Source organism: Schistocerca serialis, chromosome 12 (genome assembly GCF_023864345.2).
Source record: "Schistocerca serialis cubense isolate TAMUIC-IGC-003099 chromosome 12, iqSchSeri2.2, whole genome shotgun sequence".
Taxonomy (NCBI): domain Eukaryota; kingdom Metazoa; phylum Arthropoda; class Insecta; order Orthoptera; family Acrididae; genus Schistocerca; species Schistocerca serialis.
In genome coordinates this window covers 108,674,960-108,688,431 of record NC_064649.1, presented here as the reverse complement: position 1 = coordinate 108,688,431, position 13,472 = coordinate 108,674,960, and the positions used below count along the sequence as shown (strand labels likewise).

Sequence of the window (13,472 nt, the reverse complement as noted above, 5' to 3'; positions counted from 1 at the left end):
ATTAAGACAAGTCACTGAAGTGATTTTCTTCGTCTTTTCTTTCTATATTCAAACTTGCGAATATGGGTACAAAATTTTCCCCCAAGACGCTACACGCGTAAGCACGTGAGTGGGACTGCAGAATGCGAAAAACACGACTCTGATGTTGCAGAACAACAGAAAATGATTTAACAGGAAAACAGCAGCTTACTGTGTTAAAGAGCAACAGAAAAACATTTGGTGGGGAAAATCTTGACATCATTTGTGTAGACATAGCAGAAATTACGTGATATGGTAACTACAGTAAATTGTCAGAGAAGAGCCGAAACCAGATCTGTGGCTGGAGGGTTAAAGCAAAAACACTAATCCTTGCTTCTGGTACTCTTACTTCCTTTCTTATTGGGAAAGAGAGGAATCGGTGAAGGTTAGAAAGGAAAGGCAGAGGCAGGTCACCCAAAGCTGTGGGAGTAAGAGGGCCTCACCTGTTGTGAGGACAAAGGGTAACAAATCTTTCTTCCTAATTTCTGTTTTGCAATCACACTACTAAGTTCCAGAATGTGTTGCATTATCTGTAGTTTTAATCCTGACCACATTTCTGATTCATCCTGCATGTGGCCAAAATGTGAATGAAATAGTTAATTGATCTCTTCTGTTGTGCTTATTAAGACAAGTCACTGAAATTATTTTGTTCACTTTTTCCCTTCTAAATTTCTATTTTTGTAATCCTAAACCTCATATGAAACTAAAGAGGTTTTATTTTCCTGAGGAGTAATACTACCTACATATGCACTAGTACACAACTCGTCTCTCTCTTCTAAATTGAACCATTCAGTCTAACTTTGCAAACTTGATAATTGACAGAGATAGAGGGAAATACCTAATTCTGAAATTGAACAATGCAAAGCTTGCATTGTTGTTAACTTTGAAATTAAGATTATCAAAACTTCGTGACTTTTTAATACAGCAGTCAATTTCAATAACAGCTACCAAAGATAGCCAAAGTAAACTGTAGAGTTCATTTTTTAAACAGTGTAGCATTTGAAATTCTTTAACAAAAATTGAACAAATTGTATAATGTCGGAGGACATTAAGAAAGAATTTTATGAATAGTTGTGTGCATGCAGTACTAAATAGAACGTTCAAAAATCGTTTAAATGTGACAAACCAATTCCACAATTACTGAAAACTCATTCTTTGGGAATAAGTGAAAGCTTAATGAAATGAGTAGTTAATAAACATTTATTTAAAATTACATAATATATTAATATCTCAAACATTTCAAAATATAAACAAAAAATCTTGATTCACGTATGTCCTTGCACACAACAGATCACTCCAAAAGAAATTTAAGTGCCACAAGTGTTCCACTGCACAACAATCACAGAGGCAAAAAATACTGACTCCTCAGACTTCACATGTTTGCACTGACACTGTGTTTCACACATCAGCCTTTACTCTTCACCTTGACTTCTGGTGGAATAACGAGATGCACTCCTCTGAAATATGGGTGCTGCAGAGCCTGTCGAGCAGATATCCTCTTCCGAGGATCGTAAGTCACCAGTTTCTGTGAACAAAAAAATGTGTTAACAATTACAATCTGTGACTGTCTGAATACTAATGAGTTACAGTATTATTTGGCAAACATGTTGGGGAAACAGAAAATTGTTACTGTTGTTGTTGTTGTTGTTGTTGTTGTTGAGGTGTAGGCCTATGGTCGAGCAACAGTGAGGAGATTATCAGCAACCTTAGAAATGTTAAAAGAAATGAATATGGTGAAAAGTGCTAAAAAACATTGGCACACTCACTCACTCCTACCTCATTTGTATTGACCCACACAATCACTCAATATCACAAGCCATAAAACACCGGAGATGCAGTGAAAGGTACTAAACATGGGATGAAAACAGAAATAATACAACAGAGGGGTTAAAACCATGGCACAGGGATATGTATCTGGCTGACCATGGGTGAGCCAGTAAACCTGCTAACATTAACAATAACGTCTCCCTAAAATTTTTGGAACAAATCAGACAGATCACAAAACATTAAAAAACTCTTAGTCACATGTGTTTCAGTGTCACTGAGGGCAGATCTGCTGGCAAATCTGCCACTGCCCTCTGGTCCGAAAATAAAACAAAGTCTAGTAAAATGTGGCGCACAGTGATTTGTATGCAACAATCGCCACACATTGCAGGGGCCTCTCACTGGAGCGAGAAGCCAGATGGCTGAAAGGAGATATGCCGTGACTGGGTAGTGGGCTTTACTACATGCAGCTTATTGTATGTCACTTCCAGTGGATTGTATCACTATTGACGCTAACACTATACTTCGATAGCGAGTTGATAGCACACAGGGAGATGGCACCTGAAATAACTGAGTATCAGAACACACCTCCTTAGCTACTACATCTGCCTCTTCAGTCTCTCCAATACCCAGCTGGTACCCAGCAGAAACACATCTCCTTTCACAACGCCTGTACTTGGGGGTGAACATCCTTGATATTCTGGACTACTTTATCCGCTTAGTACAAGTGTTGTAGAGAATGAAGGTTACGCATAAAATCTGAACAGACAAGGAATTTAGCCCTCAAAGCAGATCTCATCTGCTACAGTGCACCCAAGATTGCACATAATTCCATGTCAAAGACAGTAAAGTCCTCGAGGACATGACCAGGGAAAACGACTGAGCAACCAACGGAGTCTCCCTGTTTCGACCCAAAGGCACATCTGTAGTTGCATGACTGCTCTGCTGAGAGGCCCAGACACTCACCACTTCGGTGCCTCTGCTGTCACACAACTACACCCACGCCCCTGGCCAGGCTCACAGACAGTGCACTTCTCACACCACACACACCTCAGAATCACATCTTTACACAATATTAACCTTTTGCTGCTACACATGCGCTCCCTGCGTTCCATGCTGAGTGAAGCTTTGTCTTTGCTGTATTGCTCACCAAATAGTGCTATCCATGCTGAGAGATGGTGTTCCGGCTATAGAAATACTTATCTGATTTCAAGAAAACTTTTCGGCGAAAAAAATTTGGTTTTGCACACTGTATGGTCTGGTAGCTTTGCTTGATGAAGGAAAATTTCTTTCCTTATCTGTCATAGTCACTGTTCGGCATCAAAGTAAATAATGCACAGCAAAATTTTAAAGATTTTGCAGAGGTAAAAAAAGCATTGTATAAACTATGCCTATGGTTAATTTTAGCACAAACATTGATGTGTATGAAATATACATCAGGTACCAAAATTTTATTCAAAATTGAGATCATAAGAATATCTCATTTTGTACTCGAGATACCAATTTTTATACCCAGTGGACGGGCATGTGAGATGTGGTCATAACAATCGTCACATTTCATAAACAGTTCAACACATCGAACCGAGTTTTTCTGCAAATGATAGCACGCAAAGAGGCAGGTGTGTTGTATGATAAACACTCTGAACTTTGTTTTGTTAACTGTGATGTGGAAATAACTTGCCTGCCTTAGTGAGGGATCAGCACAAACAGGACATAAAAAGACGTCAATAGCATTCGAAGAATACCCAGGAGCCGAATTGAAATAAGTTCTTCTCACCTAGTGAGTGGTGGAGTGTGCTGAGTCAACTCACCCACAGCAGTCAACAAGTTAACAATGATTTAACATGTTATCAGTATGTTTATTATGTTCTCAACTAGCCCTTCAAACTATTCTAGAGACATTCAGCACATCTGCCTTTCACTGTTGCTAATAGAGTGAACAATGCATTCTTAAGTCCTGTAGCCTTTTCTTTTCGAATCACAACTGTGCCTGATATTAATCCCTATAAGAAGTGGCCAAATTTGTTTCTTCATGGTTTTTACTTCCTCTGCCAAATCACTGAAACTGGCTCTTTCCCTTTTGTGATAGGTTTGCAAATAGTGTGCATTGAGCTAAGTGGTGTCTATGAGGAAGGTAACTTGCTAAACTTTACTGATCACTACTGCATCCGGTCAACTGCATTCAATTCTTTCATCTGTTATTAAGCTGCAATTCCCATAAATTTTGAATTTGTCATATCTTACAACAAGGAAAGGATAATACGTACAATGCTGCATGGAAGGAAGTCTCATTATGGCATACTGTCGCCCTAGGCTTTAAGTGAATTATGTTGGTGATATGCTTTTCATTCTGATGTTAATTCCCTCTACTTTATATTTTGGATTGCCTGATGAGGATCAAGGCATCTTTTTTACATACAGCTTCGGTTTATGAGCAGTAAATGCTTTTGATGGGTAATGTTCAGTTTTATGCATTACAAGTCCTCATTGAAGAAGCCGGAAAAAGTTTTAGGTTGTGTATATCAATTCATAGGCTCAACCACCACTATCCTCCATCATAAACACATTTTCCCCTAGAAAATCATGTGAAACATCCAGTTGAGGTGATATTTTCTCAGGTGCCAAGCTACTTTCATCTTCTCACTGCACATTTTCTTTCTTTCCTGTCTTGGATTTCTTTATTTTTCATTCACTTTCCAGTTGAGTATTTTGAGCAATTACTACTACTATTGAGTGAAACAACTGCCAGAAACTGTGGTTGTGTGTGTGAGTGGTGTTTCCGTGAGTATGTTGTCTATTTTTGACAAAGGCCTTCTTGACCGAAAGCTAACTTTCCAATTGTCTTTTTGTTGTGCCTTTCTGTGATTCAGCATCTCCACTATTTGGCGAGTAGCAATTATCCTTTTCATTATTTTGTTACATTCCACCCTGGATTTTTCACTGTTTAATACTTTGACCTGATGTACGCGATAGTTACGTATCTCCCCCCCCCCCCCCCCTCCTGCCAATTCCCTTTCATTTATTCTTAACTGTATCATTAGTGAAGAAAGGTGAACAAGTAAGAATGTCTGTAAAAAAAGAGAGATACTAGAGTTTTTTTATGTTTTTAATATGTAATGGCACAAGTTTGGGTTGTGAGAATTTCTAGCAGATGCAAAAAGTGGGCCCTGTGACAGCTGAAACTAAACAGATTCCAGGAAACAGCCATAATATTTGTCAACGGATTGCAGCTATGGATTCAGATAAATGCTACAGGAAGACACTCTGAAAGAATTAACATGTTGTAATCGACAACAAAAAGTGTATTTTAGGTCAAAAGGCTACGAACTTTCATCAATGTACAAAGAATATCGTGTCTGGTGAGCTGGATAATAATATTACCTGACAATAGGGATCTTGTGGAATAAGTTAATGTATTTTTGATCTGAAACAAAATGTAGCTTAGGTTTAGTTTATCAATTACTGGAGAATTATTTCATATGTATGTTTTTATATATAATAAATGTCTAATATTCCATATGAATCTTTGTTTAAATCAAGGCCTACATCATCACACTGCTACTCAAACTGACATATTTTTCATTTCCATTCACAGCATTTCTTGCTCACCACATGAGTCTGAAAAGAACTGTTTGGCTCAGCAGCCACATACTGTAAGTAAATGTGGGATGTTAAGAGCGTATCACTAAGCACTAGCATGGCCATAACTCCTTTCATAGCCAACACAATAAGGAATAATGTTGAATGAGAATGGTATTTACCTGCAGGAGGCAATCTGTTTCCTATTGATACTGGGAGGTCTATTAGTTAACGAACAGAATCACGAAACGTGGTATCACAGGGTTGCTGCACTCAAAACTTTTTTTATATAAACAACAGGATTGATAAAAAATCTACTCACCAAGTGGCAGCAGAAAACACTCGTAAAAGGTTGTAATTAGGCAAGCTTATGGAGTATGTGGCTCCTCCTCCAGGCAGAAGGGTTGAAGGGGAAAGAAGAAGAGGGAAGGAAAAGGACTGGAAAGGTCTAGGAAAAGGGATAGACACAAACAACCACAAGTCAGGGGAGACTTACCGCACAGGATGAGAAGAAAGACTGATTGCTGGGGACTGCACCTGACGAGATTTCAAAACACACAAGCTTTAAGGTGGAAGACAGGGTAATATGCAAGACAGAGATTACTGCTTAAACATCATGCATAAGTTAATAAGAGTGACAAGCTAAGCACGCTGTACATAACAGAGGCGGAGGGGGGCAATGAAAAACAAGACAGGTAAAACAGTGAAAGTTGCAGAAAACGAAAACAGCAGGAAGACTAGTAACTGTCTGGAAATGCTGAGATAGAAGAAATTAATGTAAATTAAGGACAGGTAGGTTGTGAGAACCAAGGACATGTTGTAGCACTAGTTCCCACCTGCGGAGTTCAAAGAAACCAATGCCTGGGAGAAGAATCCAGATGGGGCGTGTGGTGAAACACGCACGGAGGTCTTGATTGTCGTGTTGTAGAGCACGCTCTGGAACTGGATATTGCGTGTTGTCAGTAAACACCCTCTGCCTATGCCCATTCATCCTAATTGCTAATTTGGTGTAAGTCACGCAGATGTAAAAGGCCGAAGAGTTTACGTAACAGTTGGTATACGACGTGTCGTTTCACAGGTGGCTCTCCCTTCGATAGTAAATGTTTTGCCAGTTACAGGGTTGCTATAGGTGGTGGAAGGGCAAATCTTGCAGCAGGGACAGTCACAGGGTTAGGAACCAGAGGGTAGGGAGATGGGTGCAGAAGGAGCACAGGGTCTGACAAAAATATTGTGGAGATTGGGAGGGTGACGAAAAGCTATTCTAGGTGCGATCGGCGGAATTTCAAATAGAATGAATCTCATTTCAGGGCATGGCTGGTGGGGTAATTACGTGCAGCGAATGCTGAGGTGAGAATGGTGGTGTGTTGCTGAAACAGTCTGCAGTGGAACAATTACGTTTGCTATATGGGAGAGAATGTTTGAGATGGAAAGGATAGCAATTGTCAAAATGTAAGTACTGTTGTTTGTTGAAAGGTTTAATGTGGATGGAAGGGTGTAGCTGTCCTTCGGTGAGGACGAGATCAACATTAAGGAAAGTGCCATGGGATTCGGAATAGGACCATGTGTAATTTAATAGGGAGAAGGTATTTAGAGATTTCAGGAATTTTACCTGGTCAGTCTCACCATGACTCCACATGGTAAAGATGTCATCAATTTGTGTGTGTGTGTGTGTGTGTGTGTTCAATCTTAGGCGTTTGTGTGTTTGTGCAACAATACAGTGATGTTTCCACAACATCACGGGTCCTGTGCTGTGACTGGCCAACACAAGCAAACTGAGCAGCCATCATATTGATTTACGTGTTTGCGAAGCTGACAGGTTTTAGTTGGTGGTTCTTATATTTACATTTGTGTATCACAAAAATATGCAGTCTAAGTGTGAGATACTGTGCGTGACTTTACAATGTGTTTATAGATTGGGAAAAATTAATATAGAACGCTTACACATAATTAATTATTAAGTGAAAGCACTTACTAGGAAAAGCTCTAGTCCATCATTAGGCATTCTAGGTAAGATGTCCTGCAGATCTTGTGGTTCCCACCGTGGAAACAAAGGTTTGTAATCGGGCAACTGTGATACACCTGGCCAACCCTCCTCCGTCGGTGTACCCAAAGTGCGAAATATCCTGAAAAGCTGATCAATCTCTGAATCCCCAGGAAACATTGCTCGCCTTGTCGTCTGAAAGAAACATCAATGTTTAACAGTAATTAATATTACATCAAGAACTGAAATGGCTGGTACTTCAGTAACAGAGATATTTGCACAGCTACAGGAGAAAATATAAAAACTAAAGTTTACTGCAAATTTTGTACGAAAAACGTCGAACACCAAACCATTTAAATTTAAAAGTTTCTGGGTGTGTTGGATACGAGACATTATTCAGAGTGACTGCAAAGTTCAGACAATCTCCTGCATTACCAAGCAATTAAACTGAAAATTTTCATTTTTGTTTTTAAAATTACATATTTCAGCTTCAGGTTTTACCTGTGAGTAACTTCTCAAAACACTGCATTTTGTTGATAACTTTATTGGGCTTTCAAGGGAGTGGTCAAACTTAACATGTCGAAATCTGCCATAATTTTTGGTATTCACAGTTAACACTACATTAAATATAAACCATCTGTATCTGGACACCAACTAGTGGACATTAATGTGGAGTGTGTCCACCCTTCGCCTGTAAAACGGCTCGAACTCTGCTGGGAACACTTTCAATAATGCGTTTTATGTCTGTGGAGGAATGACAGCCCATTCTTTCTCAAGAGCCAAAACCAGTAAAGGTACTGCTAATACTACTGAAGTCTAAGGGATGTTTCCGTCATAATTCATTCTAAAGGGTCAGGTCGGGACACTGGAGAGGCCAGTCTATTCCAGTAACGTTCTTGACCACAAACCACCCCTTCACATATGCTGCTTCAAGTAATTTCTTGCTGATAAAAGGAATCAGTCTCCGAAAAGTCCTTTACTCTACACACTACACAATGCCATAAAATATGTTCATATCCTTCCGCATTTAGTGTTTTCTTACGTGTTACACTCCCATACCATAAAACCATCTTGTCCGTATTTCACTAACGACAATATACGTGAGGACAGGTAACATTCTTCAGGTAATTAGCATACCTAAACACTGCTATAGTATCGCCACAGGGTATAGTATAATTCATCACAAGTCCTCTACTGTCCAGTGGCTCTCTTCACCACCTCAAGTGCCGCTTAGCATTGACTATAGAAATGTGTGGTTCCAAAACGAGGAAATTCTCTGCTGAAAGTGTTTCGTTATTAATTATGTGTTTCGTGTAGTATCTCTAGGTTATATGTAACTAGAATCTTGTTACATAACAGTGTGGTGGTGGTTGTTGGTATGTTTAAGGGGGACTAAACAGCGAAGGTCATCAGTCCCCCATTCCAAAATCAGGCGAGCCGAAAATCTACGAAGCAGATAAAAACCAAAGGGGGAGGAGACGTCCCCCCAGGGGCTAAAAGCACACAAATTAAGCAACAAACACTACAGACAAGAACAGGACAGAGGAACACCAGACAGAAAGAAACAGAAGAAAGGAAGATGGCCGGAGACTGGTTGACTGACCACGAGATCAAAAATGGGAAAGAGTCAACCATCTCACAGCACACCAGAACAGCAACAGACACAAGGACAATAGACGCAGAAAGGGAAAGGCGCAGGACCTCCCTAAATCGAACCATAAAACGGACTACCACGGATAAAATTTAAAACGGTATCAGCCATGGAGGCATCGTCGGATAAAACCAAAGCCAAAGTGCCCGGGAGATTAAAAGATTGCCGGAGTGTGCGCAGTCGAGGACACTCCAGCAAAATGTGGCCGACCGTCAGCCGGGACCCACACCGACACAAGGGGGGACCCTCCTGACGCAACAGATGGCCGTGCGTCAAGTATGTATGGCCGATGCGCAGCCGACATAGGACTACCGAGTCCCTGCGAGAAGCCCGCAGGGAGGAACGCCACACATCGGTCGTCTCCTTAACAGCCCGCAGCTTATTCAGGGCTGTCATGCCACGCCACTCAGCAGCCCACATCCCAATCAGCTTACGGCGCAACACCAGCTGCTGGTCGCGAGCCGTAAGGCCGACCTCCAAAGCCGGGGCGTCGATCGCCCCTTTGGCCAGCCTGTCTACACGTTCGTTCCCTGGGATGCCAACATGACCGGGCGTCCAAACCAGGACCACTGAACCACCAGAACGGGCAATGGCGGAAACAGCCTCCTGAATGGAGGACACCAGAGGAGAGGAGGGATAGCAGCGGTCGATGGCCTGAAGGCTGCTCAGGGAGTCACTGCAGATGACAACGGACCTACCTGAGCAGAAACGCATGTGCTCAAGAGCGCGCAAGATGGCCACCAGCTCTGCAGTAAAAATACTGCAGCCAGCCGGCAAGGAGCGTTGCTCAACATGGTCAGAGTGAGCAAAGGCGTAGGCAGTGCGACCATCAACCAGGGAACCATCAGTGTAGACAGGCTCACAGCCCGGAAATGATTCGAGGAGCGCAAGAAAACGGCGACGGAGGGCCACAGGCGGAACCGAGTCCTTAGGGCCCTGTGCCAAATCCAGACGGACAGACGGCCGGGACAAACACCAGGGAGGCGTAGGTGTACGGACCCGGAAGGGAGGCAGAAGAGGGAATGACCCCAGTTCTGACAGCAGGGACCGGACACGGACAGCTACGGAAAGCCCAGACCTAGGTCGCCGTTCGGGCAGATGGAGGACCATGGCAGGGAAAAGCAGGCGACGATTGGGATGGCCTGGCGAGCAATGCACGTGGACAGCATAGTCGGCGAGCAGTCGATGGCGGCGAAACCGCAGCGGGGGAACCCCGGCCTCCACCAGTAGACTATCCACGGGGCTCGTACGAAAAGCGCCAGTTGCAAGCCGGACCCCACAGTGGTGTATGGGGTCTAACAACTGCAACACTGAGGGGGACGCAGACCCATAGGCCAGGCTCCCATAATCAAGCCGGGACTGCACAAGGGCTCTGTACAACCGCAGCAGCGTGCAGCGATCTGCACCCCAAGACGTGTGGCTAAGGCAGCGGAGGGCGTTGAGGTGCCGCCAGCATTTTTGCTTCAGCTGAGTAACATGAGGAACCCATGTGAGCCGGGCATCAAACACGAGTCCCAAGAAGCGGCAAGTGTCCACCACTTCAAGCAGGTGGCCGTCGAGGTAAAGGTCAGGATGAGGGTGGACCGTCCGACGCCTGCAGAAGTGCATAACCCGAGTCTTGGCAGCAGAGAACTGAAAACCATGAGCCAGAGCCCATGATGCTGCCTTGCGAACAGCGACTTGCAACCTGCGTTCGGCGACTCCCGTAGTCGTGGAGCTAAATGAGATGCAGAAGTCGTCGGCATACAAAGAAGGAGACACCGACGACCCCACTGCTGCAGCCAGACCATTAATGGCCACTAGAAATAACGAGACGCTCAACACCGAGCCCTGCGGGACCCCATTTTCCTGTATATAAGAGGAACTAGAGGTGGCACCGACTTGCACCCGGAAAGAGCGGCGCAATAAAAAGCTTTGGAGAAAAGCCGGGAGCCGACCACGAAGACCCCACCCATGCAACGTGGCGAGGATGTGATGCCTCCATGTGGTGTCATACGCCTTCCGCAGATCGAAAAATACAGCAACAAGGTGCTGACGTCGGGCAAAAGCCGTACGGACAGCAGATTCCAGCCGCACCAAATTGTCCACCGCAGACCGGCCCCGACGGAAGCCACCCTGGGACGGAGCGAGGAGACCGCGCGACTCAAGGACCCAACACAAACGCCGCCCCACCATACGTTCGAGCAATTTGCACAAAACGTTGGTGAGGGTAATGGGACGATAGCTGTCCACCGCCAGTGGGTCCGCACCGGGCTTCACGATGGGGACAATAAGACCCTCTCGCCATTGCGACGGGAACACGCCCTCGCTCCAAATACGGTTAAAGATGGTGAGGATGTGTCTCTGGCAGTCCCTGGAGAGATGCTTCAGCATCTGCGCGTGGATGCAGTCAGGTCCTGGTGCTGTATCAGGGCAATCGGCGAGGGCAGCGAGGAGTTCCCTCTCGCTGAAAGGAGCATTGTATGTTTCATAATGACGCGTGTGGAATGAGAACGGCGTCCGCTCGGCTCGCTCCTTTAGAGAGCGAAAGGCGGGGGGATAGGATGCAGTCGCAGAGCTCTGAGCAAAGTGCGCGGCTAGCCGTTCAGCAATGGCGGCAGCGTCCGTGCAGACAGCGCCGTCCAAGGAGAGCCCAGGGACACCCACAGGGGTCTGGGAGCCATAAATCCGCCGGATCCGGGACCACACGTGCGAGGACGAGACACGGGAGCCCAGGGAGGAGACGTACCTCTCCCAGCACTCCTGCTTACGCCGTGCAATAAGTCGACGGGCGAAGGCACGGAGCCTCTTAAAGGCGATGAGGGTCTCCAGAGACGGGTGCCGCCTATGACGCTGGAGAGCCCGCCTACGGTCGCGAATAGCCTCAGCAATCTCCGGCGACCACCAGGGGACAGCCTTCCGCCGAGGGAGGCCAGAGGAACGGGGGATGGTAGCCTCGGCCGCTGAAATGATGGACGTGGTTAAAACACAGACCACCTCGTCAATGTCACCCTGTGGGGGAGACGCAATGGTTACAGCGGAAGTAAAAGCTGGCCAGTCAGCCCTGTGGAGAGCCCAGCGGGGCAAGCGCCCAGAAGAATGACACTGGGGCAGTGACAAATAGATGGGAAAATGGTCACTACCACACAGGTCAGGATGCACCCTCCAGTGGAGGGATGGGACAAGTCCAGGGCTGCAAATAGAGAGATCGATGGCCGAGAACGAGCCGTGGGCCACACTGAAATGCGTGGGAGCACCGGTGTTCAAGAGGCTAAGGTCGAGCTGAGCCAACACATGCTCCACGGCCCGACCACGATCATCAGAGACACTCCCACCCCATAGAGGGTTATGGGCATTGAAATCGCCCAGCAGCAAAAAAGGTGGCGGCAGTTGTGCTATCAGAGCAGCCAGGACATGCTGCGCGACAGTACCATCAGCTGGAAGGTAAATACTGCAGACGGTAATGGCCTGGGGCGTCCACACCCGAACAGCGACAGCCTCTAAAGCTGTTTGTAGAGGCACAAACTCGCTGTGAAGAGAGTTCAGGACATATATACAGACGCCACCAGACACCCTTTCGTAAGTTGCCCGGTTCTTAAAATAACCCCGATAGCCACGGAGGGCGGGGGTTCGCATTGCTGGAAACCAAGTTTCCTGCAGAGCAATGCAAAGGAAAGGATGACGGCTGATAAGTTGGCGGAGCTCAGCTAAATGGTGGAAGAAACCGCTGCAGTTCCACTGGAGGATGGTACTGGCCATTGCTGGGAAAGGCGTGACGGGACGGGGAAGGCAGATTACGCCACTGGGTCACCTGCTGCCGCCAAGTGAGCACCTGTGCCAGTGCTTTCCATGGCGTAGGAGGGACTGGCGAGATCGAGGTCCTCAGCGGACGCCAGGATCTCCACCTCGTCCTCAGACGCAGAGGTTGAAGGTTGCGGTGGGACAGGTGCCACCGCAACGTCAGGATGCTTGGGAGCCTTTTTCTTCAACGGCTTCGCACGCTGTGCCTTGGGAGGGTCTGGCTGGGAGGGCCCCACTGGGTCAGTCTCAGGGACGGACGACGACCGTGAAGCCCTATGACCAGCGACCGGTTGTTGCTTCAAAACTTTGCGGGTATCCGCTTTGACACTGGGCAAAGCCTGGGAAGGGAGGGCCCCAAGGGACCCCTTCCTGGCTAGAGTAGCCGAAGAAGCCCTACGCTTCTCCGGCTGGGAAGGGGGGACGAATGTCCCCGATGGTTGGGGTGGTGTCGCTCCTGGAGTAGATGGAGCAACAGAGGGCGAAGTGCTCCCCACAACCAAGGGGGCCGGGTCATTTTGACATAGCTGAGAGGCAACAGTACGTGACGACACGGGAGAGGATCGGACCGCTGTTGCAGCAGCGGCATAGGTGGATGTCATGGGCACAGGATGTAGCCGCTCATATTTCCGCCTTGCCTCTGTGTAGGTCAGGCGGTCCAGTGTCTTATATTCCATTATCCTCCTTTCCTTCTGGAAGATC

General features: G+C 46.0%; 1 protein-coding gene across 1 annotated transcript in view; it reads right to left on the bottom strand.

Moving 5' to 3' along the window:
* Positions 1-1,200: 1,200 nt before the first annotated feature.
* Positions 1,201-13,472, bottom strand: part of LOC126428079 (cyclin-dependent kinase 2-like) — a 60,223-nt gene continuing 47,951 nt past the window's right edge. The window contains exons 4-5 of the mRNA XM_050089969.1: positions 7,334-7,537; positions 1,201-1,543 (exon numbers count right to left, since the gene is read on the bottom strand). Of these exons, the coding sequence (XP_049945926.1) occupies positions 1,424-1,543; positions 7,334-7,537 (324 nt within the window). The 3' untranslated portion in view covers positions 1,201-1,423. The remainder of the gene's footprint in view (positions 1,544-7,333; positions 7,538-13,472) is intronic.